This window comes from Pipistrellus hanaki (assembly GCF_964339955.1).
Source record: "Pipistrellus hanaki genome assembly, chromosome: 5".
In the NCBI taxonomy this organism is placed as follows: Eukaryota; Metazoa; Chordata; class Mammalia; order Chiroptera; family Vespertilionidae; genus Pipistrellus; species Pipistrellus hanaki.
The window spans coordinates 2,149,209-2,177,029 of NC_140507.1; the positions used below are offsets into that span (position 1 = coordinate 2,149,209).

Here is a 27,821-nt window from a genome sequence, read left to right on the forward strand (position 1 = left end):
TTCCTCAGGAAATCCTATATAATAAAAGGCTAATATGCAAGTTGACCAAACGCTGGAACAACCAGTCGCTATGACGCACACTGACCACCAGGGGGCAGACGCTCAATGCAGGAGCTGCCCCTGGTGGTCAGTGCGCTCCCGCAGGGGGAGTGCCACTCAGTGGGAAGCCCTGAGCTGGGCTCACGGCTGGCGAGGGCAGCGATGGTGGTGGGAGCCTCTCTCCTCCACAGCAGCGCTAAGGATGTCTGACTGCCCGCGGGCAGCAGGCCTAACCCCGCAGTCGGACATCCCCCGAGGGCTCAGGGACTGCTCCAGCTGAGGGACCCCTGGGAGTGCACGAATTCATGCACTGGGCCTTAAATTATATATATAATTTAAATATTTATATATATTATATATGTTATATATATTTAAATTCGTGGCCCCGCACCTGGAACCCCTCCACGCCCCCTCCCCCCCTTTCCCACCAGGGGCGCCCTCCCTGCTGGCCCAGCTTGCACCTGCCCCCTGGGCCCCAGTGCCTCCTCCCCCACCCCACCCCACCCCACCCTCCTGGCTCAGCCGCCGCTCCCCTCGCCGGCAGTCCCCGGAGCTGCCCTCCCCCGGGCCTGGCCGGTGTCACCGCCGCGCCGCCGCCGCCCCGCCGGGCCTCCTCCGCCCGGCGCCCGGCGCCGCCATGAGCTGCCTGGGGTGAGTGAGCCGCCCCGGGAGGCCCGGAGAAGGAAAAGTTCTCTCTGCAGCCGGTGGGCCGCGGGACGCCCCGCCGCCCGCCCCTCTCCCGGCCCAGGGCGGGCGCTCGGCTGCCCCCGGAGCTGCCCGCGCCTCCCGCCGGCGAGCGGCGGGCTCCCCGGAGGCCGCCCCGGGCCCCCGCCTCCGATCGGGGCTGCCGGTCCGTCCCGCCGCCTCCGCCCGGCCAGCCGCCTCCCCCTCCGCAGCGGCCCCAGCGGCCGGGGGCCCGGAGAGCCGGGGCGGCGGGGGGGGGGGGGGGTCCGGGGAGCACGCGGCTGGGAGCCGGGAGGCGGGAACGGGGCGCCGCTGGGGAAGCCCGCCCGCAGGCAGCACCCCGGGGCGCTGGGGAGGATGGAGCGGCGCCTCTGTTGTCAGCGCCAGGGAAATGCGGCAGGGAAACCGGGGAGGCTGGGAGGAGGGGCCGGGCGCAGCTGGGCCACCCTGACAGCGCGGCTTCAGCCACCCCCACCCCACCCCCACCCCCTATCCCACCCCACCTCATCCTCACCTCCCTATCCCACCCCCACCCCACCCCCTATCCCAACCCCCTATCCCACCCTCACCTCACCCCCACCTCCCTATCCCACCCCCACCCCCCTATCCCACCCCCCTATCCCACCCCCACCCCACCCCCACCCTCCTATCCCACCCCCCTATCCCACCCTCCTATCCCACCCCCTTACCCTCACCTCACCCTCACCTCCCTATCCCACCCCCACCTCACCCTCACCTCCCTATCCCACCCCCACCCCACCCCCTATCCCACCCCCCCACCTCACCCCCACCTCCCTATCCCACCCCCACCCCCCTATTCCAACCCCACCCCCACCACCCATTCCATCCCCACCCCCATCCCCACCCTCACCCCCACCCCACCCCCACCTCCCCATCCTACCCCCACCCCACCCCCTATCCTACCCCCCTATCCCACCCTCACTTCACCCCCACCTCCCATCCCACCCCATCCCTGGCGGCCTGGCATACAGCCATCCGTGCCGCGCGTTCCCGGGGGAGCAGGGTGTGTGGAGGCTCAGACACATCCATCTGTGATCCCCAGGGCTGAGTGCCGGCGGAGACAGCCCAGGGCTGAGTCTGCAGGGGCAATCAGGGCGGACCCCAGGAGGAGGCCGGCGCTAGTCCGCGGCTCAGGCAGTGACTGGCAGGGTCTGGCGGTGTGCCCTGCGGGGTGGGAAGACAGTCGCCTAAGGGTGTTCCTCAGGGCCAGGCATCTAGCCACAGGGCAGCCCCCCCCAGGCCTACGGGGACCCACACCGGGGACCCACCAGTGCCCGGCTGGGACCCATCCTTCACGGGGACCGCCCCTCCCCCGTCAGTGAGGTTTGAATGAGAGGCTGGGCAGCTAAGGGTAGCAGTGAGGGCGTGTGTGTGTGTGTGTGTGTGTGTGTGTGTGTCACACTCAGACCGGGAGATGGTCCCAGTGCCCCGGGGGCTGCAGCAGGCCTCAGGGGGGAAGGAGAAGGAGCAGGGAGACCCGGAGGCTGGGCCTGCGGCTCAGCAGCCGCTGGCCACATGTTCCTTAGAAAGTGCAATTGCACGCGTGCCAGAGGAAGGTTTAAATTCGGCGTCCTGGTCTCACGGGTGTGCTAGCCACAGTTGGAGTGCTCGGTAGCCACACGTGGCTGGTGGCGACCACAGAGATGGGGCACACGCGCACCATCCCGGAGTCCCCGCCAGCACAGGCCACGCCCGCAGTGCCCGCAGCGCCGGCAGCGGCTCATCTTCCTTTGGCGCAGCAGCCACCCCGAGGCTGCAGCCTAATTTGGGTCCGTCCCCAAAGGGCTCCCGGCGGACGAGGCCATGAAACGGCTCTCTAATTAGGACAGACCAGGCAGTTTGGAAAGTGTGACGTGGTTCTGGTTCGGAGGGAACAGGGATGCCAAGCCCTATGGGCTGGGGGTAGGGGGCTGTCTGCTAGTGTTTCAGGAAATATGGAAGGAGAGGGAGGGGCAGGCCTGACGGTGGGAGTGGGGGAGCATCGGAGGTGGTGGAGGGAGCTGGAATGTAGGATCCCGACAGACCTAGCTCGAACCCAGATCCGCTGGCTGGCTGCTCGACCTTGAGCAGGCTCACTGACCTCTGCCGTTGACCTGGGAAAGGGGGTTGGGGACACCCAGTGTGCCCCCCAGCGGGGTTCTCGGTGGGAGACAGCATAACGAACTCTGCCGCCTACAAGCAGAAAAGGGCGATTCCGGTGATTGGGGGATATTGGTTAAGAAAACTATATAGGTTTTAGGTGTACAATTATAGGATCTGTCGTCTGTATATGGCAGCGATTTTCAACCCCTGGGCCGTGAGAATTTTTAGAACATGCAACAGCCGACTGTCTAGTCAGGGGCACTGACCTCTTTTCCCTTAAATTGTTAAATTAAAAAAAAAAAATGACAACAGCCAACACAGTGGCCATCTGGTGCCAATGAGCCAAACGGTGCCTCGCTGTCCATCGGCACGTTGGCCGTTGGTCTGTGTGCCAGGAGACGGAAAGGGTGACCATCGCTGGCATATGGCCTTGTGTGCCTGCCACCCAAACGGAAGGAGGTGGTTGAGCACCTGGGGGTGGCGGGATGGGGACTCTCACCTCCTTCACCCGCTCCTGCTGGAACAAGGGTCAGGGTCCCGCAGTGCAGTTACTGGGAGTTTTCTGAGGCTGCGGGGCTGGCAGTGGCGGGCATTCACAGGTGCCAGTGGTCTCAGCCATGGTGGCACTGCCATCTGGGCCCAGTAACCCTCTGTGTGGGTGGCTGTGCTGTGCATAGTAGGATGCTTAGCGGCTCCCTGGCCGCCACCCACAAATGCCGGTAGCATAGTTCCCTCCTCATGGTCATTTTGTGACAACCAACACTGTCCCCAGACAGCCCAATGCCCCCTGGGGGATGCCCCCTGCGGGATGCCCCCTGGGGGACAGAATGGCCATGAGAACGGCTGGCCCAGAGCGATGTCTCTGTGGGCACACTCCCCCGGGCAGGTCCTCAGGGAGGTCAGCTGTGGCCGGACGCCTGGCCACCCCTGCTGCTCAGGCATCTCACCAGATGTGCCGGGTGCTGGCTCCTTCGCTGGCCCCAGCGGGTGCACGGGCCGGCTGTGTCTGGATCTGAGCAGGACTTGTACTTTGTGCTGGCATCCCCTCCGCCCCAGCGAGGCAGACAGCACCCCGGCCTCCGGGCAGGCCTGGCTGGGGATCGGCCAGACTGGCTCCATCCTGATGGGGGAACCGTGGCCGTGTGGGTGCCAGGGAGCGAGGGCCTCAGACCTTCCTCTCCGGGCAGGCGGGGGACCAGGCTTGGGAGGACACCGCTCTGGCTTCTGAGAAATGCTGACCTCAGAGGTCCCGCGGGGGCAGCCTGGCTGGGGACAGGGACGGGGATGGGGGCTGAGGAGGCGGGGCAGCAGCGCCGGCACAGAGCGGACCACTGAGGGTCTCCCCGCACCCCCACCGTGACTGAGGCAGAGTTGCGTCCTCCGGTTCCTGCCGCTGCGGGTCCAGCCTGGGTGGTGACCGCCTCCTGGTCCAGAGGGCCTTGTGCTCATGGCACCTAAGGTGCCCCCGGCTGCTCCCTGGAATCATCCATCAGCCCTTGCTGGCGGCAGTCAGGGCACAGATCAGTGAGAAAGGACGATACGGGGCGCGGAGGGGGGGGGGGGCGCGAGGGGGGAAGCACAGGCCCAAGGCCAGAGGGACAGCCCAGACCCCCTCTCCTGTCCCCCCTCCCCTCTCCTCTTCCAGTGGGAGTACCCAGCCTGGCAGCCCTCCTCCCTTCCACTCACTCCCAGACCTAACACCCCTCCTGCCTCTGTTTTCCGAATCCAGACACTTGTTCCATCCCTCCCTTCACCCCATCTCCCCTCCCAGCACCCCCCCCCCCCAGTGCCCAAACTTCCGGGGTCCCTCCACCTCCCCTTACATCCTTGGACCCTCCGTGGCTCCCGGGCCTCAGAGCGCAGCCTCAGCCGCTGCCAGTGGCGTCCAAGGCTCCCTCTCCGGCCCCTGGGTAGGTCGTGAGGGCTCCCTCTTTCTGGCCTGACTCCAGCTGAGCCCCGGAGGCCCAGCGCCGTGGCCACCCCCTCCGGGAAGCCCTCCCGGCTCTACAGCAGACGGCCGGGACTTCCGGGGACTGTGGGCTCATTCTCACTGCAGCGGGGGCTGGGGACTCGCCACTGTGCGGGGCGGCCGGGCTCTGCGGGGACGGGGACGGGGCGCCCGGGGAGACGGATGGATGGGGGAAGCCTGGAGGGGACGGCGCACGGCCTCCGGGCGCCCCAGATCGCTGGGAGCAGCGGCAGGGCCCCCGGGGGCGGGGCGCGGGGCGGGGCTACCGGGGCGGGGCGGGCGCGGGGCCCGGGGCCGGCGGAGCTGCGAGGCGGAGCGGCGCCCTCGCTCTGCCCGGGGCTCGGCTGCCCGCTGCGTCCGCGCCCGCCGCGCCGCCATCGCCAGCTCCAGCTCCAGATGGGGAAGGACCAGGGCTTCTCCCGGCACTTTTGGTAGTTTCCCCGCCCCTGCCCCCGCCCACGAGCCGTGCGTCCCCCGGAGCCCTGCGCCCCCCGAGCCGTGCGCCCCCCGAGCCGTGAGCCCCCCGGAGCCCTGCGCTCCCGAGCCGTGCGCCCCCCGGAACCCTGCGCCCCCCGAGCCGTGCGCCCTCCGAGCCGTGCGCCCCCCGGAGCCCTGCGCTCCCGAGCCGTGCGCCCCCCGGAACCCTGCGCCCCCCGAGCCGTGAGCCCCCCGAGCCGTGAGTCCCCCGAGCCGTGCGCCCCCCGGAACCCTGCGCCCCCCGAGCCGTGAGCCCCCCGAGCCGTGAGCCCCCCGAGCCGTGCGCCCCCCGGAACCCTGCGCCCCCGAGCCGTGCGCCCCCCGAGCCGTGCGTCCGCCGGAGCCCTGCGCCCCCAGAGCCGCGGAGCCGCCCGGGCCGGCCTGGGAGGGGGTGGAGCTGGCACCGAGGGGCCGCCTGCCAGGGTGGGCGCCCGCGGTGCCTGTCTGGGGCGCGGGGCTGGGGGGGGGACCTGAACCGGAGGGGTACGGGGGCGAGCTCGGGTGGGTGCCTGGGACCCGCCCTCGGCCCTCGGACCCGGGAGCTGAGAGCTGCGGTGGAGGAGCCCCCTTTCCTTCCTCGCCCAGGCCGGTCCAGGGAACCGGACAGAGCCGGTCAGGGAATGTGGGGAGAGGGGACCCCCGGGGCCCCTGGAAGTGGGTTTAGACCTGACTCCCCGGCGGAAGGAACACACTGACCCCGAGGGTAGCTCCTCGCGTGGCCCCGGGAGAGCCCCCGAGCCCCAGAAGCCGGGCATGGCAGGGACAGAGTTCTGGGCGGCCCGGCCCGGCTGCCAGGGTCAGGGGCACAGCGAAGGCCGTAGGGGCCGGGAGAGTTGGTGTAGGGCAGACCCAGGGCGGGGGTGCCCTCTCCGCCGGGAAGGGCATCTGCTCGCCAGGTCTGGCCCCAAGGACAAGGTTCAGGAAAAGGCCCCCCAGCACCCCCCTGCACTGGTGGTTCGCCGGTGCCCAGCTGGGGCAGCGGGCCCTCTCTGGCTGCGGCTGGAGGTAGAGCTGGGACGGTGGGCTGGCCCCTGCCCAGGTGGGACCCGAGGCTGCTGGCGCCTGGCGCCTGGGGCCGAGCCGAAGTGTGAGGTGGGCAGTGCCAGGCTCCTGTCTCTCTTTTGTCTGAGCAGGAGGCTGTGGCCGGTGCAGGGGCGGGGGGGGGGGGGGGGGGTCCCGGGCAGGTGGGGTGTCGGGCTGCAGAGACGGTGGGGATGAGGCCAAGCTCTGGATTGGGGGGCTGCTGTGGTTGGCCAGGCTGAGCAGGTCCGACAGGGCTGCTGCTGGCAGAGTGGAGAGGCGTTCATTCTGGCCTCCTGGCCTCCTGGGGCATGGAGGAGCAGGGCTCACGTGAGGAGGGGGAGGGGGAGGAGGATGAGAGGGAGGAGGGGGAGGGGGAAAGAGGGGGAGGGGCTGAGGAGGGGGAGGGGTGAGGAGAGGAGGAGGAGAGGGTGAGAGAGTGGGGGGGGGGAGGTGGGGAAGGAGGGAGGGAGGTAAGGAGGTGGTGGGGCAGGTCCTGATGAAGCCCTCCCTGAGGGCTCACATCCCTTCCCTCCCAGCAGGCAGCTTCCTCTGGTTAATCCCCCACGGAGGGTTAGGGAACTGAGTGACCCCAGAGGGTTGTATTCCACCGACCCCCACCCTGGCTCTGGGGCGGGGAACCGTGGGGTGCGCCCCGAGGCCCCTGTAACCAGACCTTCAGGGCTGCCCCAGTGCGAGGCGCAGCGGCCGCCGTCCAGCCGTTAACCTGGGAAGTAACGGGCCCTCCGAATCCCCTGCTGTGGACCCGGATTCCCCTGGATGGCACCTGCCGCCTCACTGGGGGTTCGGTTGGACCGCCCGTGGCCCGTGCCCTGAGCCCCTGAGCCCCTGAGCCCTCCCCTGTGCGAGTGGGGGTGGCCGGGGTCCCGGCTCAGAGCTGCGCTGCGGACCAGCCTCAGAGGGCGTCCAGGCCCCAGGGAGACCAGGGTCGATAAGGAACCGGGGGTGGGCCCCCCACAGGGACCCTGAGAGCCTCCCGCCGCCAGCGCTCAGGGGGCGGCCAGGGCAGGGCTGCCCAGGCGGGGGCAGGGGGCAGGGAGGCAGGAGGTGGAGGAGCCGTGCTGGGCGGAGGGCGAGCTGGCTTCGCTGCGGGACAGCGTGCGGGCAGGGGCAGCGGGAGGGGCAGCGCAGGGCCAGGAGCCGCGGACAGAGGGCAGGCTGGGGGCTGGGAGGCGGTGGTGGTGATGTGGGCGGGCGCTCTGACCGGGCCATCTTCGTCTTCCCCAGCGGCGGTGCCTGGAGCCGGGCTGGGAGGGGGGTTGGGGATCCCTGGCTGGGCAGGCCCGGCAGGTGCCAGGGCAGGGCGGAGGGCGGAGGGCGGAGGGCGGAGGGCGAGGCCAGAGGGAGAGAAAGGGCTGGAGGAGGAGGGGACCCGCTTTGGGGAGAGAGGTCCGCGGAGGCCGGGGCGATGACGGGTGTCCCAGCCTGAGCGAGCGGCCCGGAGCCCGGTGGGACGCCAGGGGGTGCGGCCGCTGACCCCCGCCAGCCCGGGTGGGGGGAGCCGGGCGGCGCCTGCGGCTGGGGCTGGAAGGACCCGACGGCCGGCTCCCCGCAGGATCTTCATCCCCAAGAAGCACCGGGCGCGCTTCGACGAGGTGGTGTCGCAGGGGCTGCTGGGCCGGCTGTGCCGCGCGCGGAGGGCGCAGGGCGCGCAGAGGCTGCGCCGGAGCCGCAGCGAGGAGCGGCCGGAGCGCCTGCTGGTGTCCACGCGCGCCAGCGCCGCGCCGCGCCGCCCCGACGAGCCCCCGCGCAGGGCCGCCTCGCTGCTGGCCGGCCGCCCGGGCCCCGGCTCCGGCTCCGGGCGCAGGTACCCGGGGCGGGGCGGGGGCGGGGGCCCGGTGGGTGGTCCGGCTCTCGATGGAGACCAGGGCGGGGGATGGGGGGGACGGGGAGGCGAGGCGGGGGAGGGTGACCGTGCAAGGAGGTTAAGGTGAACCCATGCTGCCCATCCCGCCCCACCCCATCCCCATCCCCACGCCACCCCCCACCCTCTTCCTCCCCAGGACGGTCCGCGTCTACAAGGGCAACAAGAGCTTCGGCTTCACGCTGCGCGGCCACGGGCCTGTGTGGATCGAGTCCGTCCTGCCTGGTGAGGGGTGAGGGGTGGCGGGGTGACCAGAATGGGCAAGGGCCCCATCGGGCTGCCGCTCAGCACCCCGACCCCCCCCCCCCCCCCCCCCCCCCCCCCCGTACCCACCTCATGTAGCCTGTGTCCTCCAAGCGAGCGCACAGGGCAGCAGCCAAATCATCCATCTGCCGAGCCAAGTTCAGGGTCACCCTGAGCCACGTGAAACAAGCTCTCCACCCAGACCTTCCTGTGCCCACCTGGTGTGTGCCCAGGCTGGGCTGCCCCAGACCTTACTCCCTGTGCAGGGCCCACCTTCACCGTGAAGGGCATCGCCAGGCAGCCAGACCCACGGCCTCTGCCATCACCCCCACCTCCTCCCGCCCAGCCTGCCTTCTTGCTCCTGGAATGGCAGCATCTTGAAGAAGGCAGAGCAGGAATCCCTCCTTCTCATCCTCCAGGGGGTTTGGGGGGGCATGTCTGGCTGAGGCAGCCCCTCCCTGTCCCACCCCCGGGGCTGCGTCCCCTCCCAGCAGCAGAGTGTGGTGCTCGTGCTGATGCGTCCCCCTCGCTGCCTCCCGCCTCTCACGTGGGCGCACTGCCCGGGGCGAGGGGCATCTCTGGCTCCTGGGAGAGCGTGATGCCAGCCACGGGATGCTCAGGTCTAACCCTGGCGGCTGATGTGGGCCGGTCTCCTCCTCAGATTTGGGTGCCCCTGTCGTTGACATTCTGTTGTTGGGACGAGGTCCCAAGGGACTCTCTGGGGAGCGTCCTCTGGAAACGAGTGGTCTCTCCTCTTTGGATGTGTCTCTCCCACCTATGCCACCCCCACCCCCCTCCCTGCCACCCCACCCACCTCCCTGCCACCCCCACCCCCCTCCCTGCCACCCCACCCACCTCCCTGCCACCCCCACCCACCTCCCTGCCACCCCACCCACCTCCCTGCCACCCCCACCCACCTCCCTGCCACCCCACCCACCTCCCTGCCACCCCCACCCACCTCCCTGCCACCCCACCCACCTCCCTGCCACCCCCACCCACCTCCCTGCCACCCCACCCACCTCCCTGCCACCCCACCCACCTCCCTGCCACCCCCACCCACCTCCCTGCCACCCCACCCCTCTCCCTGCCACCCCCACTCCCCTCCCTGCCACCCCCACTCCCCTCCCTGCCTCTCCCACAGTTAACACTCAGGTGCGCTGCTCTGCCCAGCGGCCGCCAGGGGGCACACTTCCCCCGGTGACAGCCGCAGGAGAGGCCTTCCTGTGGACCGTCAGAGGGGGACAGAGAGCTGTCTCGAGTGGGGTGCTCTGGGGGCGCAGACGCCGCAGAAATGCTGCTCCCAGATCTTTGTTTCAGCTCATGGCCAACAGCTCCGGGCTGAGCGGCCGCCCCAGCGCCCCGCCCGCCCAGACCCACTCCCGGCCAGAGCCGCGGGCAGAGGCGCGGGGCCTGAGCCGTGTAATGCGGGCACCCCGGGCAGTCCTCGCCAGGAGGCAGGCCCGGCTGCCCCACTGACCGGCCTCTCTGCCTGCCTCCAGGGAGCCCGGCGGACAATGCCGCCCTCAGGTCGGGCGACCGGATCCTCTTCCTCAACGGACTGGACATGAGGTCAGAGGCCTCTGGGGACACCAGAGCTTTGGCGGGGAACTGTCCCCCAAAACTGCTGCCTCTCGGGACCCCCAGCCCTGGTCCTGGTCTCCTCTGCCCAGCGGGTCCCAGGGTCTGTCCTTCATCCCAGGGGACCTCCCGAATCTATTCTCCCGCCCTCTCCAGGACAACAGAGCAACCTTCCAACCCAGCCCCACGCGGGGCACAGCGCTGACAGCCTTGCCTGTAGGGAAAGCCCTGCGGGGGGGGGGGGCAGGTGCCAGCCCGCTGTGCCCTGGAGCTGCTCCCGCAGAGATGAACTGGCAGAGAGGCTGTGCCGGGCTCTGGCTGTGGCCCTGCTGGGGACGTGTTGTGTGGCCTCTGCAGGCAGGACCGGGAGAGGGGGAAGGGGGTGACAGGGGCGGCGAGGACGGGGCTCACTGGCCAGGCCCTCCCGGGCCGCCTCTCTCGGCAGGAACTGCTCCCATGACAAGGTGGTGTCCATGCTGCAGGGCAGTGGCGCCATGCCCACGCTGGTGGTGGAGGAGGGGCTCGTCCCGTTCCCCAGCGGTGAGATCCCCACTCCACAGAGTCCAGAGGGCCCCCTCTGCTTGTCCCCCAAGCCCCCCTGTGCTGTGGATCCCAGTGGGACCATCTCTGGGTCCCTGCCCGGCTCTCCCTCCACCCCCAGCGGCGGCCGCAGCTGTGCGTCCCAATCCTGGTGCCCCCAGCCACCCCAGTCGGGGGGTCCCTGGCCTGGGGACCCGGGTCACCTGGCCTCTCCTGCCTGTGACCCGCAGACTCGGACTCTCTGGATTCCAGCCCGGCGGCGGCGCTCAGCTCGCTGCAGTGGGTGGCGGACATCCTGCCGGCCAGCATCCGCGTGCAGGGCCGCACCTTCAGCCAGCAGCTGGAGCGCCTGCTCACGCCCGCGGAGCGCTACGGCGTCTGCCGGGCCCTGGAGAGCTTCTTCCAGCACAGGTGGCCGGGCCGGGCGGGGGGAGACCTGCCCGGGGCCCACACCCGCCCAGACTCTCCATCAGGGTCCACCCTCTCCCTCTCCGAAAAAAAAAAGTATTTAAAAATAAAACCCAGCCGAAACCGGTGTGGCTCAGGGGATAGAGCATCTGCCTGTGGACTGAGAGGTCCCAGGTTTGATTCCGGTCAAGGGCATGTACCTTGGTTGCGGGCACATCCCCAGTGGGGGGTGTGCAGGAGGCAGCTGATCGATGATTCTCTCTCATCGATGTTTCGAACTCTCTATCCCTCTCCCTTCCTCTCTGTAAAAAAAATCAATAAAATATATTTTTTCTAAAATAAAATAAAATAAAATAAAAACCAAACAAGATGTGACTTGATGGCCAAAAAGATGAGCTAAATAGAAAGCTGGATGGGGCCGCATGTTGGCGAGGACCCGCGGACGGAGCCGTTCGGCACCGCCGGGTGAGGGAGGGCAGAGCTCCGGGAAGCACTGAGTAAACAAACGCCTCAGCCTCCAGCAATGTCCTCTCCGAGGATAAATGTCAAATGTGCACGGCTCCCGGGGACATGAGCCCTGCGAGGTCATTCTTATCCCCGTGTCACAGAGAGGAGACTGAGGCACGGAGGGTTAAGTACCTTGAGAAAGGTCGCCTGGCTGGTTCGTGGTGGAGGCAGGATCTGAGTCTGGGCGTTCTGTCCCCAGACCTGCCTTCCCGCCCGGCTCTCTGTCTGGGCGGGGGCGGGGGTAGGGCCTGGAAGGGCCCCCTAGCCCGTCCCCCCATTCCCTCAGGGGAGGCCCTGATGGCGAACCCCGGCTGCTGCCCTCCCCCAGGAACATCGACACCCTCATCGTGGACGTCTACCCCGTGCTGGACACGCCCGCCAAGCAGGTGCTCTGGCAGTTCGTCTACCAGCTGCTCACCTACCAGGAGCAGGAGCTGTGCCACGAGAAGATCGCCTGCTTCCTGGGCTACAGCGCCATGACCGGTGAGGGCCCGCCCCCGCCCCGCGCCCGTCCCCAGGTGAGCGGCCGCCCCCTGCCCCCCCCAGCCCCGCCTCCTGCCCCACCAGGTGAGCAGCCCTCCCCCCCCAGCCCACCCCTGCCCCGCCCCCTCCCCTCCAGGTGAGCAGCCCTCCCCCAGCCCCGCCCCCTGCCCCGCCCCCTCCCCTCCAGGTGAGCAGCCCTCCCCCAGCCCTGCCCCCCGCCCCACCAGGTGAGCAGCCCTCCCCACCCAGACACCTGTTCTCACCTGCCAGGCGCTCCAAAGGACCGGGGCCCCTCACACACATGCCCACATGCCATGCTCATACCCAGCACACCCCGCTGGCTCCACGCTTGGATGTGCCCTCCCGGCTTTTAGGAGCAAATGCAGCTATAGCCCCCCCCCCCCAAGCTCGCCACCGGGGTCTCGGCGGCGTGTGGCACCTCAGGTAGTGTGTCACCCGGTGAGAGGCTCATGTGGCCGCTGTTGGCAGACTCAGATTGTGGGCGTGAGCGGGGCCGCACCTGGCTGGGCACAGACGCCCGTGCCCTGAGCCCGTGAAGCCATGCCAGTCTTCGTTCCGGCCACGGGATCCAAACCCGGGCCTGTGTCCTCGCCGCTCTGCCCCTGCCCGGCCAGCCTGCAGGTCCATGTGCTGGCCCTCGCGTGCCCACCAGCCCTAGTCCCAGGGACCCCCAGTGGGCAGGCAGGGGGAGGGCCCGGGTTTTAGCAAGAAACGGGGTGCAGGTACCTCACACGTCTGCCTGGACCCGGGACCTTCCTTTCCGCCCCATCAGCCCCGAGGGCAGCAGTGCTGGGAGGTGAGACCCCGTGTCACCTCTCCCCTCCATTCTCAGGCTGGCGCCACCCCTGCCCCTGCCCTGGCACAGCTCTCTCACCCGGGCTTCCCCTCGGCAGCTGGCCAGAGCCAGGCACGGCCGGGCACCGATCGATCGGCTGCCTTCCCCTCCCTGGGTCTGGCTGCTCCTCTGGCTGAGGGCGGGCCCATCTCCCCTTCGTGTCCCACAGCGGAGACGGAGCCGGAGCCGGAGCTGGACCTGGACCTGGAGCCGGAGCCGGAGCCGGAGCCGGAGCCGGTGCCCCAGCGGCGGAGCTCCCTGCGGGCCTCCTCCATGTGCCGCCGCAGCCTGCGCGCCCAGGGCCTGGAGGCCAGCCTCGCCTGCGGTAGGCCCGGGCCAGACCCAGCCGCAGGAGAGGGTTCGAGGGCGGCCGGGGCTGCTTCCCCGCCTGCAGAGGGAGAGGCCCAGGAGCCAGGCGGAGCGGCGGCCTCCTGGGCTGCGGGCTAGCGGGTTCCTTCTCCCGGGCCCCCTGGGCCCGGCTGGTGCCTGACTCTGCACCCCCGCCCTCCCCCCGGCTCCCAGCAGGTCCCGGTGACTGCACTGAGGTGGCTCTTCCTCCGATCCCGGGAGAGCGCCAGGCAGGCGATGGCACATCCCTCCCCGAGACCCCCAACCCCAAGATGGTGAGACCGCGGTGCCCCTGCTAGTGTCAGTGGTGGGCTGGGCAGGTCCCTGTTTCTTCTTCTTTTTTCACTTTTTATCATTTATTATTTGTTTTAAAATACATTTTTATTGATTTCAGAGAGAAAAGGAGAAGGGGAGAGAGAGATAGAAACGTCAATGATGAGAGGGAATCATGGATCAGCTGCCTCTTGCACGTCCCCTACTGGGAATCGAGCCCCCAACCCAGGCATGTGCCCTTGACCAGAATCGAACCTGGGGCCCTTCAGTCCGCAGGCCGACGCTCTATCCACTGAGCTAAGCCAGCCAGGGCTTTTACTCTTTTTAAAATAGATTTTTGTTGATTTCAGAGAGGAAGGGAGAGGGAGAAAGAGTTAGCAATGTCAATGATGAGAGAGAACCATTGATCGGCTGCCTGCTGCACGAGATGGAGCCCTCAACCTGGGCCTGTGCCCTGACCGGGGATTGAACCGTGACCTCCTGGTTCCTAGGTCGATGTTCAACCCCTGAGCCATGCCGGCCGGGCAGATCCCTGCTTCTCAGACCACCCCCGCCCGGCCTGCGAGGCCACATTAGGGTCCCCGGGGGCAGGGGGCGCTGGACTTCCCGCCTCCTCTCTCCGCAGATGTCGGCCGTGTACGCGGAGCTGGAGTCCAGGCTGAGCAGCAGCTTCTCGGGCAGGAGGGGGTCCACGTCCCGGGCCCGGGCCTCGCCCCCGGCGCCCAGCCCGGCAGGCACCGCAGGTGGGCGCTCGGCCGCTCCCTCCAAGGGCAGCACCGGCTCTATCCGCCCGCTGGCTGGGTGCTGGCCGCCTGCAGGCCCCCCTGGAGCCCCACCACTTGCTCCATGGCCATGGGCTTGTGTTCTGGGGCCGCAGCAGCCTCCATGGCGAGGGGCCACCAAGGTCAGGGTTGTCTCTGTCCCTGTGTGTCCCCTCTGAGCCTCACCCCGGCTGTGGATCTAGAAAAGCAGAGGGAGGGCTGCCCCCAAGGACCCCCCGGCCGGCATTGGCTGCTGGGTAAACCTCTCAGTGCGGGCCTGGCTCTGTGAACGGCACAGCTGGAAGGGCGGCTGCTCTCAGCGCGCGCGCGCGCGCACACACACACACACACACACACACACACACACGATGACGCCGCTGAAGTTCAGAAGGCAGGACCCCTGGCGATGCTCCTGACAGCGAGGTGCCCATGACGCTGGGTCCGGGGCCTGGCGAAGGCTCCTTGGCCCTCGGAGCTGTGTGCCGGGGCCTGGGCGGTACCCCGGTGTCGCTCCCAAGATGCACTGGGTCTGGCCGGTCCTAGGCGGTGCCCCACCTCGAACCTGTGGCCACCCTCGGGAAGAGCACGGGGCACGGGGTACCCCGGTTTCCCGGTGCCGTGTCCAGAGAGGGAAGGAAGGTGCCCGGGGACGCACAGCCACCCCGCCCCAGGCCCTCCCCTCCAGCCCGCACCTGGAGCCCAGGCCCTGACCCCAGGAGCGGGTCCTCATGCGTGCCCCCCCCCCAGGGCCCAGGACCCTGCCCGGCGTCTCCTGGCCTGGCGAGCGGCTGCGGCCCTCCCCCTGCTACTACCCGCTGTGCTCCGAGGGCCCGGCCTCGCCCAGCAGCTCCGAGTCCCACCCCTACGCCAGCCTGGACAGCAGCAGGGCGGCCTCCCCGCAGCCCGGGCCCGGCCCCCCGGACAGCCCCCCCAGCCCGGCCCCCGGCCGCCAGCCCGGCCGCAGGAAGCGCTTCACCTTCTCCCGGCCCCCGCGGAGCCGCGACACCAACCGCTTCCTGGACGCCCTGAGCGAGCAGCTGGGCCCGCGGGTCACCCTGGTGGACGACTTCCTGAGCCCCGAGAACGACTACGAGGAGGTGAGCGGGGGTGTGTGTGTGTGTGTGTGTGTGAGGCGGGTGTCTCCACGGGGGCAGTGTCCCTGAGGCCTGGCCCGCTCCCTGGCTAGAGCTAGACACTCTTTAAAAATGCATATTAGCTGAAGCAGTGTGGCTCAGTGGATAGAGCATCAGCCTGCAGACTGAAAGGTCCCAGGTTCGATTCCGGTTAAGGGCATGTTCCTTGGTTGCAGGCACATCCTCAGTGGGGGGTGTGCAGGAGGCAGCTGATCAATGTTTCTAACTCTCTATCCCTCTCCCTTCCTCTCTGTAAAAAAATCAATAAAGCCGAAACCAGTTTGGCTCAGTGGATAGAGCGTCAGCTGAAAGGTCCCAGGTTCGATTCCGGTCAAGAGCATGTGCCTTGGTTGCAGGCACATCCCCAGTAGGAGGTGTGCAAGAGGCAGCTGGTCGATGATTCTCTCTCATCGATGTTTCTAACTCTCTATCCCTCTCTCTTCCTCTCTTGTAAAAATCAATAAAATATATATTTTAAAAAATCAATAAAGATATATATTTTTAAAAATGCATTTTAATTGATTTCCGGGAGGAATGGAGAGGGAGAGAGAGAGAGAACATCAAAGATGAGAGAATCATTGACCCGCTGCCTCCTGCACACCCCCTACCGGGAATCGAGCCCTCACCCCGGGGGGTGTTGCCCTGATGAATTGAACCCGGGACCACTGAGCCACACCGGCGAGGGCCGAACCACATTGGACTCACGTATGACACTCAGTGCCTGCCCGAAGCCACACAGACGCCTGGGCTCAGGTCACCTCCTCCTGTGCTGGGCTCCCCCCTCCCTCCCTCTGCCTCCGGCTTCCCCCAGCCCAGCCCCTGGCCCAGCCCGCCGCCCCCTGCTCTGTCCCCGTCAGATGAGCTTCCACGACGACGACCAGGGCAGCTTCGTCACCAACGAGCGGAGCAGCGCCAGCGAGTGCGCCAGCAGCAGCGAGGAGGGCAGCTCCCTCACCTACTCCTCCATGTCCGACCACATCCCCCCGCCCCCGCTCAGCCCCCCGCCGCCCCCGCCGCCCCTGCCCTTCCACGACCCCAAGCCCAGCGCCCGCGCCCCGGACGGTCCCCGGGGTGCCCCCCAGACTCTAGCCAAGCCCCTCACCCCACTCGGCCACCCGGTCCCGCCCCCGCCCCCGCCGCCCCTGCCCCCGCCCGTGCCCTGCGCCCCCCCCATGCTGTCCGGGGGCCTGGCCCACCGCCGCGGCGGGACCAGCCACATGAGCGTCAAGCGCCTTCGCTGGGAGCAGGTGGAGAACTCGGAGGGCACCATCTGGGGCCAGGTGGGCGGCCGGGGGCCCCGGGCCCTGGGGGGGGGGGGCTGGCCAGCAGCATTGAGGACAAGGCCCTGTCCCGCGTCTAGCCCCCGGCATTTCCCTGCCTCCGTTTCCCCAGCGTCGGGAACACGGGCAGCTCACTCCCTGCAAAGGGCCCCTCAAAGGCCCCTGGGTGGCTCCGGCCCCTTTGCAGCCCCTGCTGCCCCACCCCACCCAGGGCTGGCCTCTGCGGGGGGAGGGGTGGGAGTGGGAGTGATTGGCCACCACAGGAGCGGCTCCCCACCTGAGAGCCGGGATGTGGCTTCTCTGCAGGCCGCCCAGCACCAGCCTGAAGTGGGCTCTCCTTGGGGATGGGCGGGGGGGGGTTTTCAGCCCAGCTGCCAGGCTCTCCTCACTGTGCGCGGTCCCCTGCAGCTGGGGGAGGACTCTGACTACGACAAGCTGAGTGACATGGTGAAGTACCTCGACCTGGAGCTACACTTCGGCACCCAGAAGCCGGCCAGTGAGTGGCCGAGGGCCCTGGGGTCCCCCATCCCGGGGCCTCTGGGACAGTCCAGGGCTCAGAGCCCCCGAGGGCTGCCTGGACGGCCATCCACTCACTGTGTCCCTGAGTTCAGGCCTCCAAACGAGGGCTGCCAGCTGGCCCCGATGGCACAGTAACTACGCGCAGACGCCCTGCTCCCTCACCTCAGAGCCAGCCCGGGACTGTGCCTTCCTGATGCGGAAGCCCAGGGGCTGGTGACCGCAGGCACAGCCAGATGAGGCTGCAGGAGGCGTCCACAGTGCCCCTGCCAGTTCCTCCCCCGCCCTCCCTGTGCCCCTCCCTGCAGTTGGTGGTGGTGGGGGTCTGCAGGCAGCCAGGGACACCGTGTGGACAGTGGTCCCCGATGGAGGAGAGCGGCTGTGTCCACCAGGAGGCACCTGCAAGGCCCAGAGGGGGGGTGCCCCTCCCCGAGCAGCTCAGTCGGCCAGCCGGGGGGAAGGTCGGGAGGGACGCGCCATGCATGCTGAGTGGTAGGCTGGGCCCGGGAGGCCGGGCGTGGGGCCTGTGGACCCCAGAGCTGAGTCAGTCCAGGCCACGGAGAGGGGGCGTCTGGGCTGGTGGGGTGCCCCCCGCCCCGCCCTCTCACAGCAGCCTCAGCCTGGCCACCCCCCTTCAGCCATCATGTCCCTCCAGAGCCAGCGCCCAGGCCCGAGCCCTTCAGGAAGAAGGAGGTGGTGGAGATCCTGTCCCACAAGAAGGCCTACAACACCTGTGAGGGCAGGGGGCCCGGGGCCATGGGGGGCAGGAGGCGGCCGCCCGGGGGGAAAGCAGAAATTAGGCTGTACCCCCCCCCATACACCTGCCACCCAGCGGGGCAGAGGCCCCTCCCAGGTCCCACATCCTCCTGGGTGGCACGGCCCTGGGTCCACCCCACAGGCCCGCCCTCTTGCTGGCCGGGGCTCTGACCCGCTTCCAGGCCCTTTCTTGGCCCCCTCGCCAGGTCCCGCTCAATCCTAGATCTCTCTCCCGGAACCCCGCCTGGCTCTCCCCTCCGTCCCCCAGGGGACTGTCCGCCTCTCCGGCTCCTGCCCCGCCCGGGCCCCCCCCAGCCCCGGGCCCCCCAGCAGCCCTGGCGGAGCCCCGGCCCCGCTCACCCGTGCCCCCCGCAGCCATCCTGCTGGCGCACCTGAAGCTGAGCCCGGCCGAGCTGCGCCAGGTGCTCATGGCCATGGAGCCGGGGCGGCTGGAGCCCGAGCACCTGGCGCAGCTGCTGCTCTTCGCGCCCGACGCCGACGAGGAGCTGCGCTACCAGGCCTTCCGCGAGGCGCCCGGGCGGCTCAGCGAGCCCGACCAGTTCGTGCTGCAGGTGCGGCCGCCGCTGCGGGCATCGCCTCGTCCTGCTGCGCGTGCCCCCGTGCCGGGCAGCACTCCACCGGCCCTCGTCCGGCTGCGCATGCCCCCGCGCTCCCGCCCCTGAGTGCCATGCTCACCTTTCTCTTCTTCCTTCTTCTTCTAAAAAAATGTGTTTTATTGATTTTTCACAGAGAGGGAGAGGGATAGTTAGAAACACCTATCAGCCGCCTCCTGCACGCCCCCTACTGGGGATGTGCCCGCAACCAAGGTACATGCCCTTGACTGGAATCTAATCTGGGAACCTTGAGTCTACAGGCCGATGTTCTATCCACTGAGCCAAACCAATTAGGGCTTTCTTCCTTCCTTCCTTCCTTTCTTTCTTTCTTTCTTCCTTTCTTTTATTTTTATTTTTTTTATTTTTTTAAATATATTTTATTGATTTTATACAGAGAGGAAGGGAGAGAGATAGAGAGTTAGAAACATCGATGAGAGAGTCATCGATCAGCTGCCTCCTGCACACCCCCCACTGGGGATATGCCCGCAACCAAGGTACATGCCCTTGACCGGAATCGAACCCGGGACCCTTCAGTCCCCAAGCCAACGCTCTATCCATTGAGCCAAACCGGTCCCGGCTTCCTTTCTTTCTTTTAAATATATCTTTATTGAGAGGAAGGGAGAGAGAGAGAAACATCCATGATGAGAGAGAATCGTTGACTGGCTGCCTCCTGCACGAAGGGGGGATCGAGCCCAAAACCAGGGCATGTGCCCTAACTGGGAATCCAACCGTGACCTGTGACCTCCTGGTTCATAGGTCACCGTGCAACCAGCAGTTCACACCTTTCTGAACCAGGTCCCATAGGGATCCAGCTGGATGGGGTGCTGGTGCCCTTAGGGGCCCTGCTTAGTTTCCTCAGGGAACCCCTGGCCCGGTAGCAGCCGGGGCCCCAGGCTGCACTGGGGGTGGGTCTCCTGGCGGTGCTGGCGGACCCATGACGGGCCGGCCTTCGCGGCAGATGCTGTCGGTTCCGGACTACAAAACACGCCTGCGCAGCCTGCACTTCCAGGCCAGCCTGCAGGAGCGGACGGAGGAGATCCGGGCCAGCCTGGAGTGCCTGCGCCAGGCCTCCCTGGAGCTCCGGAACAGCCGGAAGCTCGCCAAGATCCTGGAGGTCAGCCCGCATCCCCGCCTGCGCCCCCGCCCCCGCCTGCCCCTCTGCCCCGGGCTCCCACGATGGGCCGGGGGGAGGGGGGAGTACCCGCCCGCCCACCGCCCACCGGCCTCTCCACAGTTCGTGCTGGCCATGGGCAACTACCTCAACGACGGGCAGCCCCGAGCCAACAAGACCACGGGCTTCAAGATCAACTTCCTCACCGAGGTGGGCCCTCGCCCTGCTCCGCCACTGAGGATGGGGGGGGGGGGGGACAGCAGAGCAGAGGAGGGAACATCACGGCGGTGGGGGCTCCCCAGGACAGCAGCAAAGGTTGGGGGTGCTCCTCCATCTCCCGCCGGCCTCCGGGTCTGGGGCTATGGAGTGGCGGGGAGCAGGGAGGGAAGGGGAGCGCCCACCTGGAGGTTCTGTGCCCCCGCAGCACCCAGTGTCAGTGCAGACACCCCCACCCCAGGGCTGCGGGCTGTGTACCCAGCCTTCCCCTGAGCTCCTGGGACTTCTCCCCAGGGAGCCTCTTGTCCTTTAACCAAAGAGGAAAACTCCGCCTGCAGGTGTCAGTGGTTTAGATGTCTGAGGCTAGGGGGCCACAGACGCTTCCAGAAAACCACACGAGGGAAGACTGGGAGTGGAGTCAGGGAGGTGTGGGCTCTGTCTGCTGACAAGGGCCAACGCTCCAGACACAGAGGCCTGGGGCCTGCCCCTCCCCGGGGCTGCGGCCTCGTTCCGGGCCTCAGAGAGCTGGCCGGGACCTCCAGACTCCCAGGGGGCCTGTGGCATCCCGGCAGGTAAGACCCGGAGAAGGGACACAGCAGCCGGGGTGTGAGTGTTAGAGCCGGCTGAGGGCAGGGACCGAGGCGGGCTGAGTCTGAGAGACGCATGGCTGGTCCCCGGGTCAGCGGTCTGGCCGGGGCTGAGGAGGATGAGCGTCGGGGTCCCTTGCAGCTGAACTCCACCAAGACCGTGGACGGGAAGCTCACCTTCCTGCACATCCTTGCCAAATCGCTGAGCCAGCACTTCCCGGAGCTCCTGGGCTTCGCGCAGGACCTGCCCACGGTGCCCCTGGCTGCCAAAGGTAGGCGGGCGGGCGGGCGGGCGGGAGGCAGGCTCCGCCGCCGGGCGGGCGGCCCCACGAGGCCCTGCCCCTCCCCGCAGTGAACCAGCGGGCTCTGACCGGCGACCTGGACGACCTGCACGGCACCATCCGCGAGATCCAGGCTGCCTGCCAGAGCGCGGCCCCCTCCGGCGAGGACAAGTTTGCCGCCGTCATGACGGTATCCTCCGCGGCCGGGCCCGGGGGCACAGGGGGCCCAGGGCGGTCGGCGGGAGTGGGGGCGGGGGGGTGGCTGGCTTCGGCTCCGGTGACCACCGCCTCCCGCAGAGGTCCTGGTCCTGCTGGGAGAGGGCCGTCCTGGGCTGTTCAGAAGCCCGGCACCGGGGCCCAGGCTGTGCCCCTGGAGGGCGCTCTTGGCTGCGCCGAGGCCGCCGCCTTGTCCCGGGTCCTGGTCCCCGGCAGAGCCCGGACCTAGGTTAGGAGGTCCAGAAAGAGGCTTGTCCGGCGCTGGCGAGGCAGTCGGGAGAGAGGGCCATTCCCTCTGTGGGGCCCAGAGAGTGACAAATGCCATAGAAAAAGAGAGAGAGCCCTAACCGGTTTGGCTCAGTGGATAGAGCGCCGGCCTGCGGACTGAAGGGTCCCGGGTTTGATTCCGGTCAAGGGCATGGACCTTGGTTGCGGGCACATCCCAGTAGAAGGTGTGCAGGAGGCAGCTGATCGATGTTTCTCTCCCATCGATTTTTCTAACTCTCTCTCCCCATCTCCCTTCCTCTCTGTAAAAATCAATAAAATATATAGTGGTGCCTCACACAACGAACTTAATTCGTTCCAGGAGCAAGTTTGTTATGCGAAAAGTTCGTTATGTGAAACGCATTTTCCCATAACATAACAATACATGTTAAAAAAAATAATTCGTTCTGTAGCATAAAATATGCTTTTTTTAGAAGCCATGATATAAAAAAAATATTGAGTTTAACCTGAAAGGACGACTGCCGTGATGCGTGCGTGATTTAATTCGTAATGAAGAACGATTGCCGCGATACGTGCTTAAGTTAAGCGCAGTGACTAACGACTGCCTGCAGTGCCTGCAGAAGGATGCAATACATCGGCAGCGATCGTGGAAGCTCGGGCAAAGCGGTCGTGGAAGCTCAGGCGACTTCGTTGTGTGAAACGAAGTTCGTTGTATGAATCATGAAATGAAGTTCATTGTGTGCAGCGTTCGCTGTGCGAGGCGTTCTTTATGCGAGGCACCACTGTAAATTAAAAAAAAAGAAAAAGAGAGAGAGGGTCAGGCCCGGAGAGGGGCAGGGGCCGCTCCCGTGAAGGGCTGGGCAGAGGGTGGTGGCCTCTGAGCAGAGTGGGGGGAGCTGCTGCAGAGGGAGAGGCCCCGCCGGACAGGGCGTGGTGGACAGGCCGTGGCGGGGTCCAGGACTAGCTCAGGGCGCAGCGCTGCAGGGCGGCTCCCCGCTGGGCACTGGGTCTGGGCGCTGGGAGGGGGCTGGGCTGGGTCTGGGGCACCGGCCGCGGGCAGTTTCCTGAGCGGACGCCAGGCCTTCCTGGAGACGGCGCAGCCGGTGCTGCGGGCGCTGGACGGGCTGCAGCGCGAGGCGGTGGAGGAGCTGGGCCGGGCGCTGGCCTTCTTCGGGGAGGACTCCAAAGCCACCACCTCCGAGGCCTTCTTCGGCATCTTCGCGGAGTTCATGAGCAAGTTCGAGGTGAGCCTTCGTCCGAGGTGAGCCTTAGTCCGAGGTGAGCCTTCCTTCGAGGTGAGCCGCGGGAGGGGCAGGCCCGCGGGAGGGGCAGGGCCAGCGGCCCCCGGAGGGGTCTTCTGTGAAGTGGGGTGTTGGGAGAGCACCCCGGTGAGTGACCCCCCTGCAGGGAGGGGTGTATGTGGGCCTCTGCTTGCTCGGGTGCTGGCATTGGGGAGGCAGGTGCTGGGCGAGGGGCTGGGGCTCCCGGAACCACTGACAAACCCTCCCCCCTCCTCCCGCAGCGGGCCCTCGGCGACCTGCAGGCCGGGGAGGGCGGGCGCAGCTCCGGCATGGCCTCGCCCCTGGCCTGGTGACAGCGCGATGGCGCCCCCAGCCCGCTGGAGAGGAGCGGGCGCTGCGCCCCGCCCACCCGGAGCCCCTCCTGCTGGGACCCTGGAGCCCACGCCTCCAGCTACCTCAGCGCTGACCGCCAGCCACCGCGCAGGTCGGGGTTCCGCTGGACCCCAGCTCCCGGCCGAGCCCCAGCCCTGAGTGCTGGGGGCAGGGGCCGCCGTGAACTCGCAGGGAAGGTGACCCCCAGGAGGGCCGCCATGGCTCCCCGGCCTGGCTGTGCCCCAGGTCCCGCTGGCCCCCTCACCTCACTGCCCCGGCCCCGGGCACGCCAGCAGGGCTCCTGCCCGAACCCTCAGGACGCAGGGGACTGGGGGTGGGGGCTGCGGCCGGCAGGTGAACTGCGAGTGGCCGGGGCCCGGGGCGGCTCTGCTGTCTGCTCCTCCATGGCTTGGCTCCCATGGGCCCCTGGGGGTCATCATCGGGGGCACAGACCTCCTGGACCCGAACCCTGGAGAGGGCGGCAGAGGCCCTGGAGCACGCCCCCCCACCCCCGGGGCACTGTGAGCCCGCAGGCCCCTCTCAGCCGGGCCTCGGCTGCTCAGAGGCTTGGGAGCTGGAGGGAACTCCCTGGGCTGGTGCCTGGGGCGGGCAGGAGGGGGGGTGAGGGAGGAGAGGAGGCGAGAAGAGGCGAAGGGCTGGGTGAGGAAGACCTCTGTGCCCAGTGGGGGCGGCAGCACTGAGGCCTTATGGGGGCACGTCACTCAGAGGCGAAGCAGCGGCCCCTTTGCAGCCTGCCGGGCGACGGGCAGGGCTGGAGAGCCGGCCGGCCGGGTGGCGCCTGCACAGGCGGTGTCTGTCGGAGGGCGCTGTGACAGCCCCGGAGCCGGTCCGGGCGGAAAGCAGGCCTGGGGGCAGGGACACGTCCGGACCTTCTGGGAGCCCCGGTTGTCCGGCGTCTGGAGCTGCCAGGGCGCAGGGGGGCACGTTGGCTTCTTCCGGGGCTCCCGCTGGCGGCCCCGGGCCTCGGCAGCTCCCTGTGGCCTCTCTCTCTCCTCACCTTCTCCGGGGCCTCTGGTCCGGCTCCGGCCCGTCCCTCGGAGTCTCTCCCGGCCCGGAGGCCGCAGGGCCCGTGTTGCTCCCACACAGACGGGACCGTCCATCCTTGTGATTTCTGCCCCTGCCCGCTCCGGCCAGCCCCCGCGGCCCCTCTCTGAGGCCGTGTGGGTGGCTTTTCCCGGTTCCCCTCTCGTGGCCACACCTAGGACTCTGAAGCCAAAGGCATGATCCCAGGGTGGGGCGGACGGAGCCAGAGGCGGCCAGGGGTGCGAAATCCACGCACTCCCTCGGGAGGCCAGTGCGGACCCACGGGAGATCTCGGAGATCAGGAACGCCCCCGGCCACGCACGGGTGACCCCACAGCCTGTGTGGCACTTCCCAGCGAGTGAGAAACGTGGCGGGTGCAGACCCGGGCCAGGAGCACGGCCTCACCCGCCTCCCGTCAGTGACCCACTGGCCACACAGGCCGTGGAACAAGCCGTCCCGAAGCTCAGCCGCTGCCCTGGCCGGTTGGCTCAGTGGGTAGCGCCTTGGCCTGCGGACTGAGGTTCCCGGGCCCCATCCTGGTCAAAGGGCCGTACCTTGGATGCAGGCCGCTCCCCGGCCCTGGTCTGGGCATGTGCGAGAGGCAACCTACCCAGGTGTCTCTCTCTCACATCTCACATCCATGTTTCTCTCTCTGTGTCTCTCCCCTTCCCTTCATCTCTCTCTAAAAATCAGTGGAAAATATCCTCAGGTGAGGATCAACCAACACGAAACGAAACACAACAAAAGCCTCCGTTGCTTAACACAGCAGCCACTTACTGCTCTGAGCAGGGCCTGTGGGCTCCCGTGTGTGTGTGTGTGTGTGTGTGTGTGTGTGTGTGTGCAGTGACGGGGTCCGCTGGGCGCGCCCCGGGGCTCTCTCCCGTGACGGGGTCCGCTGGGCGCGCCCCGGGGCTCTCTCCCGTGACGGGGTCCATCGGGCAGCCTTCCAGGGCTCTCTCCTGTGCCGGGGGCCTTCCTGGGACGGCGGGAGGCTTTCACGGGACCTCTCGTCCTCCAGGCAGGTGGCCGGGATGGTTCACAGGGTGGAGCAGGGTCCAGGCGAAAAGCAAAGGCCCGAAGCCCCCTTGTGGCTGAGCTCAGGACTGGCACCCCAGTCTCACAGTGACAGAGCCAGCCGGGTCTGGGGAAAGGGAAATACACTCCATGCGTGTGAGAGGCGCCATGAAGGCGCATTGAGGGGGCCCCGGGCGGCTTAGAATCAGGGCCATTCTTGCCGTCTGTGCACCACATGCCCCCTGGCTGGGCCCCTGGCTCAGACCCCAGCCGCCTCCACCTCCTCTGTGGCTGGTCCTGCCTGACCCAGCCCGGCTCTCCTTACCCCCTGTCCCGTGTCCTCCTCCAGGTGGCGTGCTTCTCGCTCCCACTTACCTAGTCACCCGAGTGCCCGTCCCCTCCACTCTCACTCAGTCCAGGGGCGGCAGAGCCCGTGCCTGCCTGGAAACCAGTGTCCCTTCTGCTGGGGGCGGCGGGGGGGTCCCTGGTGTTCCTCTGGGAAATGATCCCTCCCCCGCTGCCATGCCCGGGAGCCATGCCGACTGGATAAGGAGGGTCTCGGGACTGGCCGGTGGCTCAGGGTCAGTTCAATGCTGGAGTCAGACCGTTTGGAAAGGGAGGCTTCGGGGCGAGCTGCTGGGCGCGGGGAGGGTGGGAGGCTGTCTTCAGCACCGCCCCCTGCTGTGCGCCTGCCTGGGTGGGAAGCCAGCGCTGGAGAGCAGAAGGGAGACCGCTCCGTACACCTCCTCGTCCCTGGATCCAGCCATGCCTGAAGCAGGATCTGGACTTGTCCGTGTCCAGGACAATTTGTAACCGTGGCGCCCCCGCCCCCACCCCCCGCTCCATTTGTAAATTCCTAAATTTTATTTTAACGTTTTGGCTCAGGCGGGGTTGAAGGGGTCCTGTCCCTTGCAACACGAAGCGTGTTGCCGAACACTCCCGCCCGCAGGTGGCTGTAGATACTGGGCCTTTTCCTGTTCTCCGCGAACCCCCTTCCTCCATAAATGCATTTGCCAACACCTTTGGACTGCCTCCTGTGTGCCCGGGCAATGTGGGTGCCAGGGCGATGCTGGGTGCCAGGGTGATGTGGGTGCCAGGGCGATGCTGGGTGCCAGGGCGATATGGGTGCCAGGGCGATGTGGGCCAGGGCGATGTGGGTGCCCACATCGTATGGGTGAGATGCTCGCGTGTGGCTCCCTAGGGCTGTATTTCATGGTGGCTCTGCACCCGAGTCCGGACAAAGCCCGACAGGTGAGCCCATAGGTGCACCCTATCCCCCACCAGCTCCTCACCCAACAGCATGATGGGAAGGCAAGCGCCTTCGCCCCAGGATTCCCTGGTCTCTCACTCGCGATAAGGGAGTCACAGCCTGGTTACACAGCCTCTCCCGCCATCGGCCGTGGTGGCCAGGCTGTGTGCTCCGTGTTTCCACAGACCCCATTCCATTCGACTTTCACAAGGACCCTCTGCGGTGGGCTTTACAAATAAAACGTCTGACATGCAGGACGGTCATGTGACTTGCCCGGTTGAACTCGCGGCTCCGTCTAAATCCAAAGCCCATCCTCTGAGTGGAAATATCGTCTTTGTTTTGCTTTACATATTTTTTATGCTTTTTAGATTTTAACAGTCATGTTCCAAGGCCCATGAGTGACTTTGACATAAGCCCTTATAGCTCTTTTTTAAATTCCCCCACCCGCTCATCCCCCCTCCTGCCCTCGTCTTCCTCCGGCTGCTCAGGCCTTGTCGGCTGCTCATTTCTGTCCGTGCTGTGTTCCTGCCCCCGAATCCCCAGGCATCTCAGCACACCAGTGGCCTCGGCTCACTCTCCACTAACTCCTCCTCCCCAGCAGCCCCTCCCCCTCCCCGTCGCACCCTCTAGAGCACATGTGTCAAACACAAGGCCCGCGGGCCAAATCCAGCCCGCCAGGCCTTGCAATGTGGCCCGCACCGCGCTGTCATCACTGCACTCCGCTGTCAGTTTATGACATTGTCAGTTTATGACTGTTCAGTAAACCATTCGGCTGGCGATTTAGGCTGGATTTTAGATTTTGGCCCCTTCTCTGATTGAGTTCGACACCCCTACTCTAGAGCAATCTTGGCTGGTACCCCCTCCGGAGCCAAACTGTTCGGACTGTCGTCTACACCGGCTGCCTCTGCATCCTCGCCATCCGCTCACCTCCAGCGCCGGAGTGTGGCTTTCTCCCTCTTCACCCCGGACCTGCTCCGGCCCCTGACAGGAGCTGCCAGGAGGGCTGCGTCCCTATCGTCACTGCCCTTACAGCCTCCCGGCACTGTTTGCCCTCCCTTGGCAAACCCTCACACGCCCAGCTCCAGTGGCCAGCTGTCTGCCCCCCCAACCCTGTCCTCGGCTTGACTTCCCATGGGCCCCGCTGCTCCTAGACTTTGCACACAACAAGTGCTCAATAACTGCCCCTTAAATCAAACCCAATGACGTCAGGGTAGGGAGCTACCGAGAGTGCCGCCTCCTTCCCATGCAATAACTTGGCCACCCGTATCCAGGCCCTTGAACCAGGCGTGCGGAGGGAGAGTCTGCAGGCCGGACAGGCAGTGCGGACACGCGGCCTGGGCGGGTGAGGACACCAGGACACCGGCTGCAGGGGGCGCCCGGCCCTCCCGCCGGCCCTCCGGCCTCGGACTCCCACGTGGGAGACACACCTTGTGGAGCCCCAGCTTCGGGCTTTCGCAAAGGAGGCCAGAACCCCAGATTTTTATGTGAAACGTTGGCAACCCATTCAGAGCTTTCACAGAGGTGCTCAAGGGGAACCAAAGAAAAGGTCTCGGAGCCGGGGGAGCCCAGCGGGGAGTTTGCAGGCCCTGGAATAGCACGCCTGCCTCACTGGATGCGTTCACACCACCGGGGTACGGGGGGGTGTCCCCCACAAAGGGGCTTGATTGGTTTCCAGTGTTAGCGGGGAGCCGTGCCGGGGCCAGCGGCAGGCCGGTGGAAGGTGCTGGCGGCCTTGTTCTGAGGCGCCCTTTGTTAGGGAAAGTCACCCCGATGGGTCACCGAAGGCGGGCCC

General features: G+C 67.2%; 1 protein-coding gene across 4 annotated transcripts; it reads left to right on the plus strand.

Moving 5' to 3' along the window:
* The first annotated feature begins 646 nt into the window (after positions 1-646).
* On the plus strand, positions 647-23,281 carry GRID2IP (Grid2 interacting protein). Of its 4 annotated transcripts, none has more exons than XM_084886143.1 (21): positions 647-690; positions 7,869-8,120; positions 8,317-8,402; positions 9,920-9,989; positions 10,444-10,538; positions 10,769-10,949; positions 11,782-11,936; positions 12,962-13,117; positions 13,315-13,415; positions 14,039-14,156; positions 14,922-15,271; positions 16,165-16,587; positions 16,996-17,083; positions 17,759-17,836; positions 18,235-18,431; positions 19,432-19,587; positions 19,708-19,794; positions 20,530-20,659; positions 20,740-20,858; positions 22,189-22,353; positions 22,632-23,281. In XM_084886143.1, exons 1-21 carry the CDS (start codon positions 677-679, stop codon positions 22,701-22,703), a joined length of 3,093 nt encoding a protein of 1,030 aa, XP_084742269.1. In that variant the 5' UTR covers positions 647-676; the 3' UTR covers positions 22,704-23,281. The 4 variants fall into 4 exon arrangements, with proteins under 4 accessions (XP_084742269.1, XP_084742270.1, XP_084742267.1 ...); XM_084886144.1 differs by having other exon boundaries at positions 13,318-13,415; XM_084886141.1 differs by lacking the exon at positions 647-690 and adding an exon at positions 5,115-5,226.
* The last annotated feature ends 4,540 nt before the right edge of the window (positions 23,282-27,821 follow it).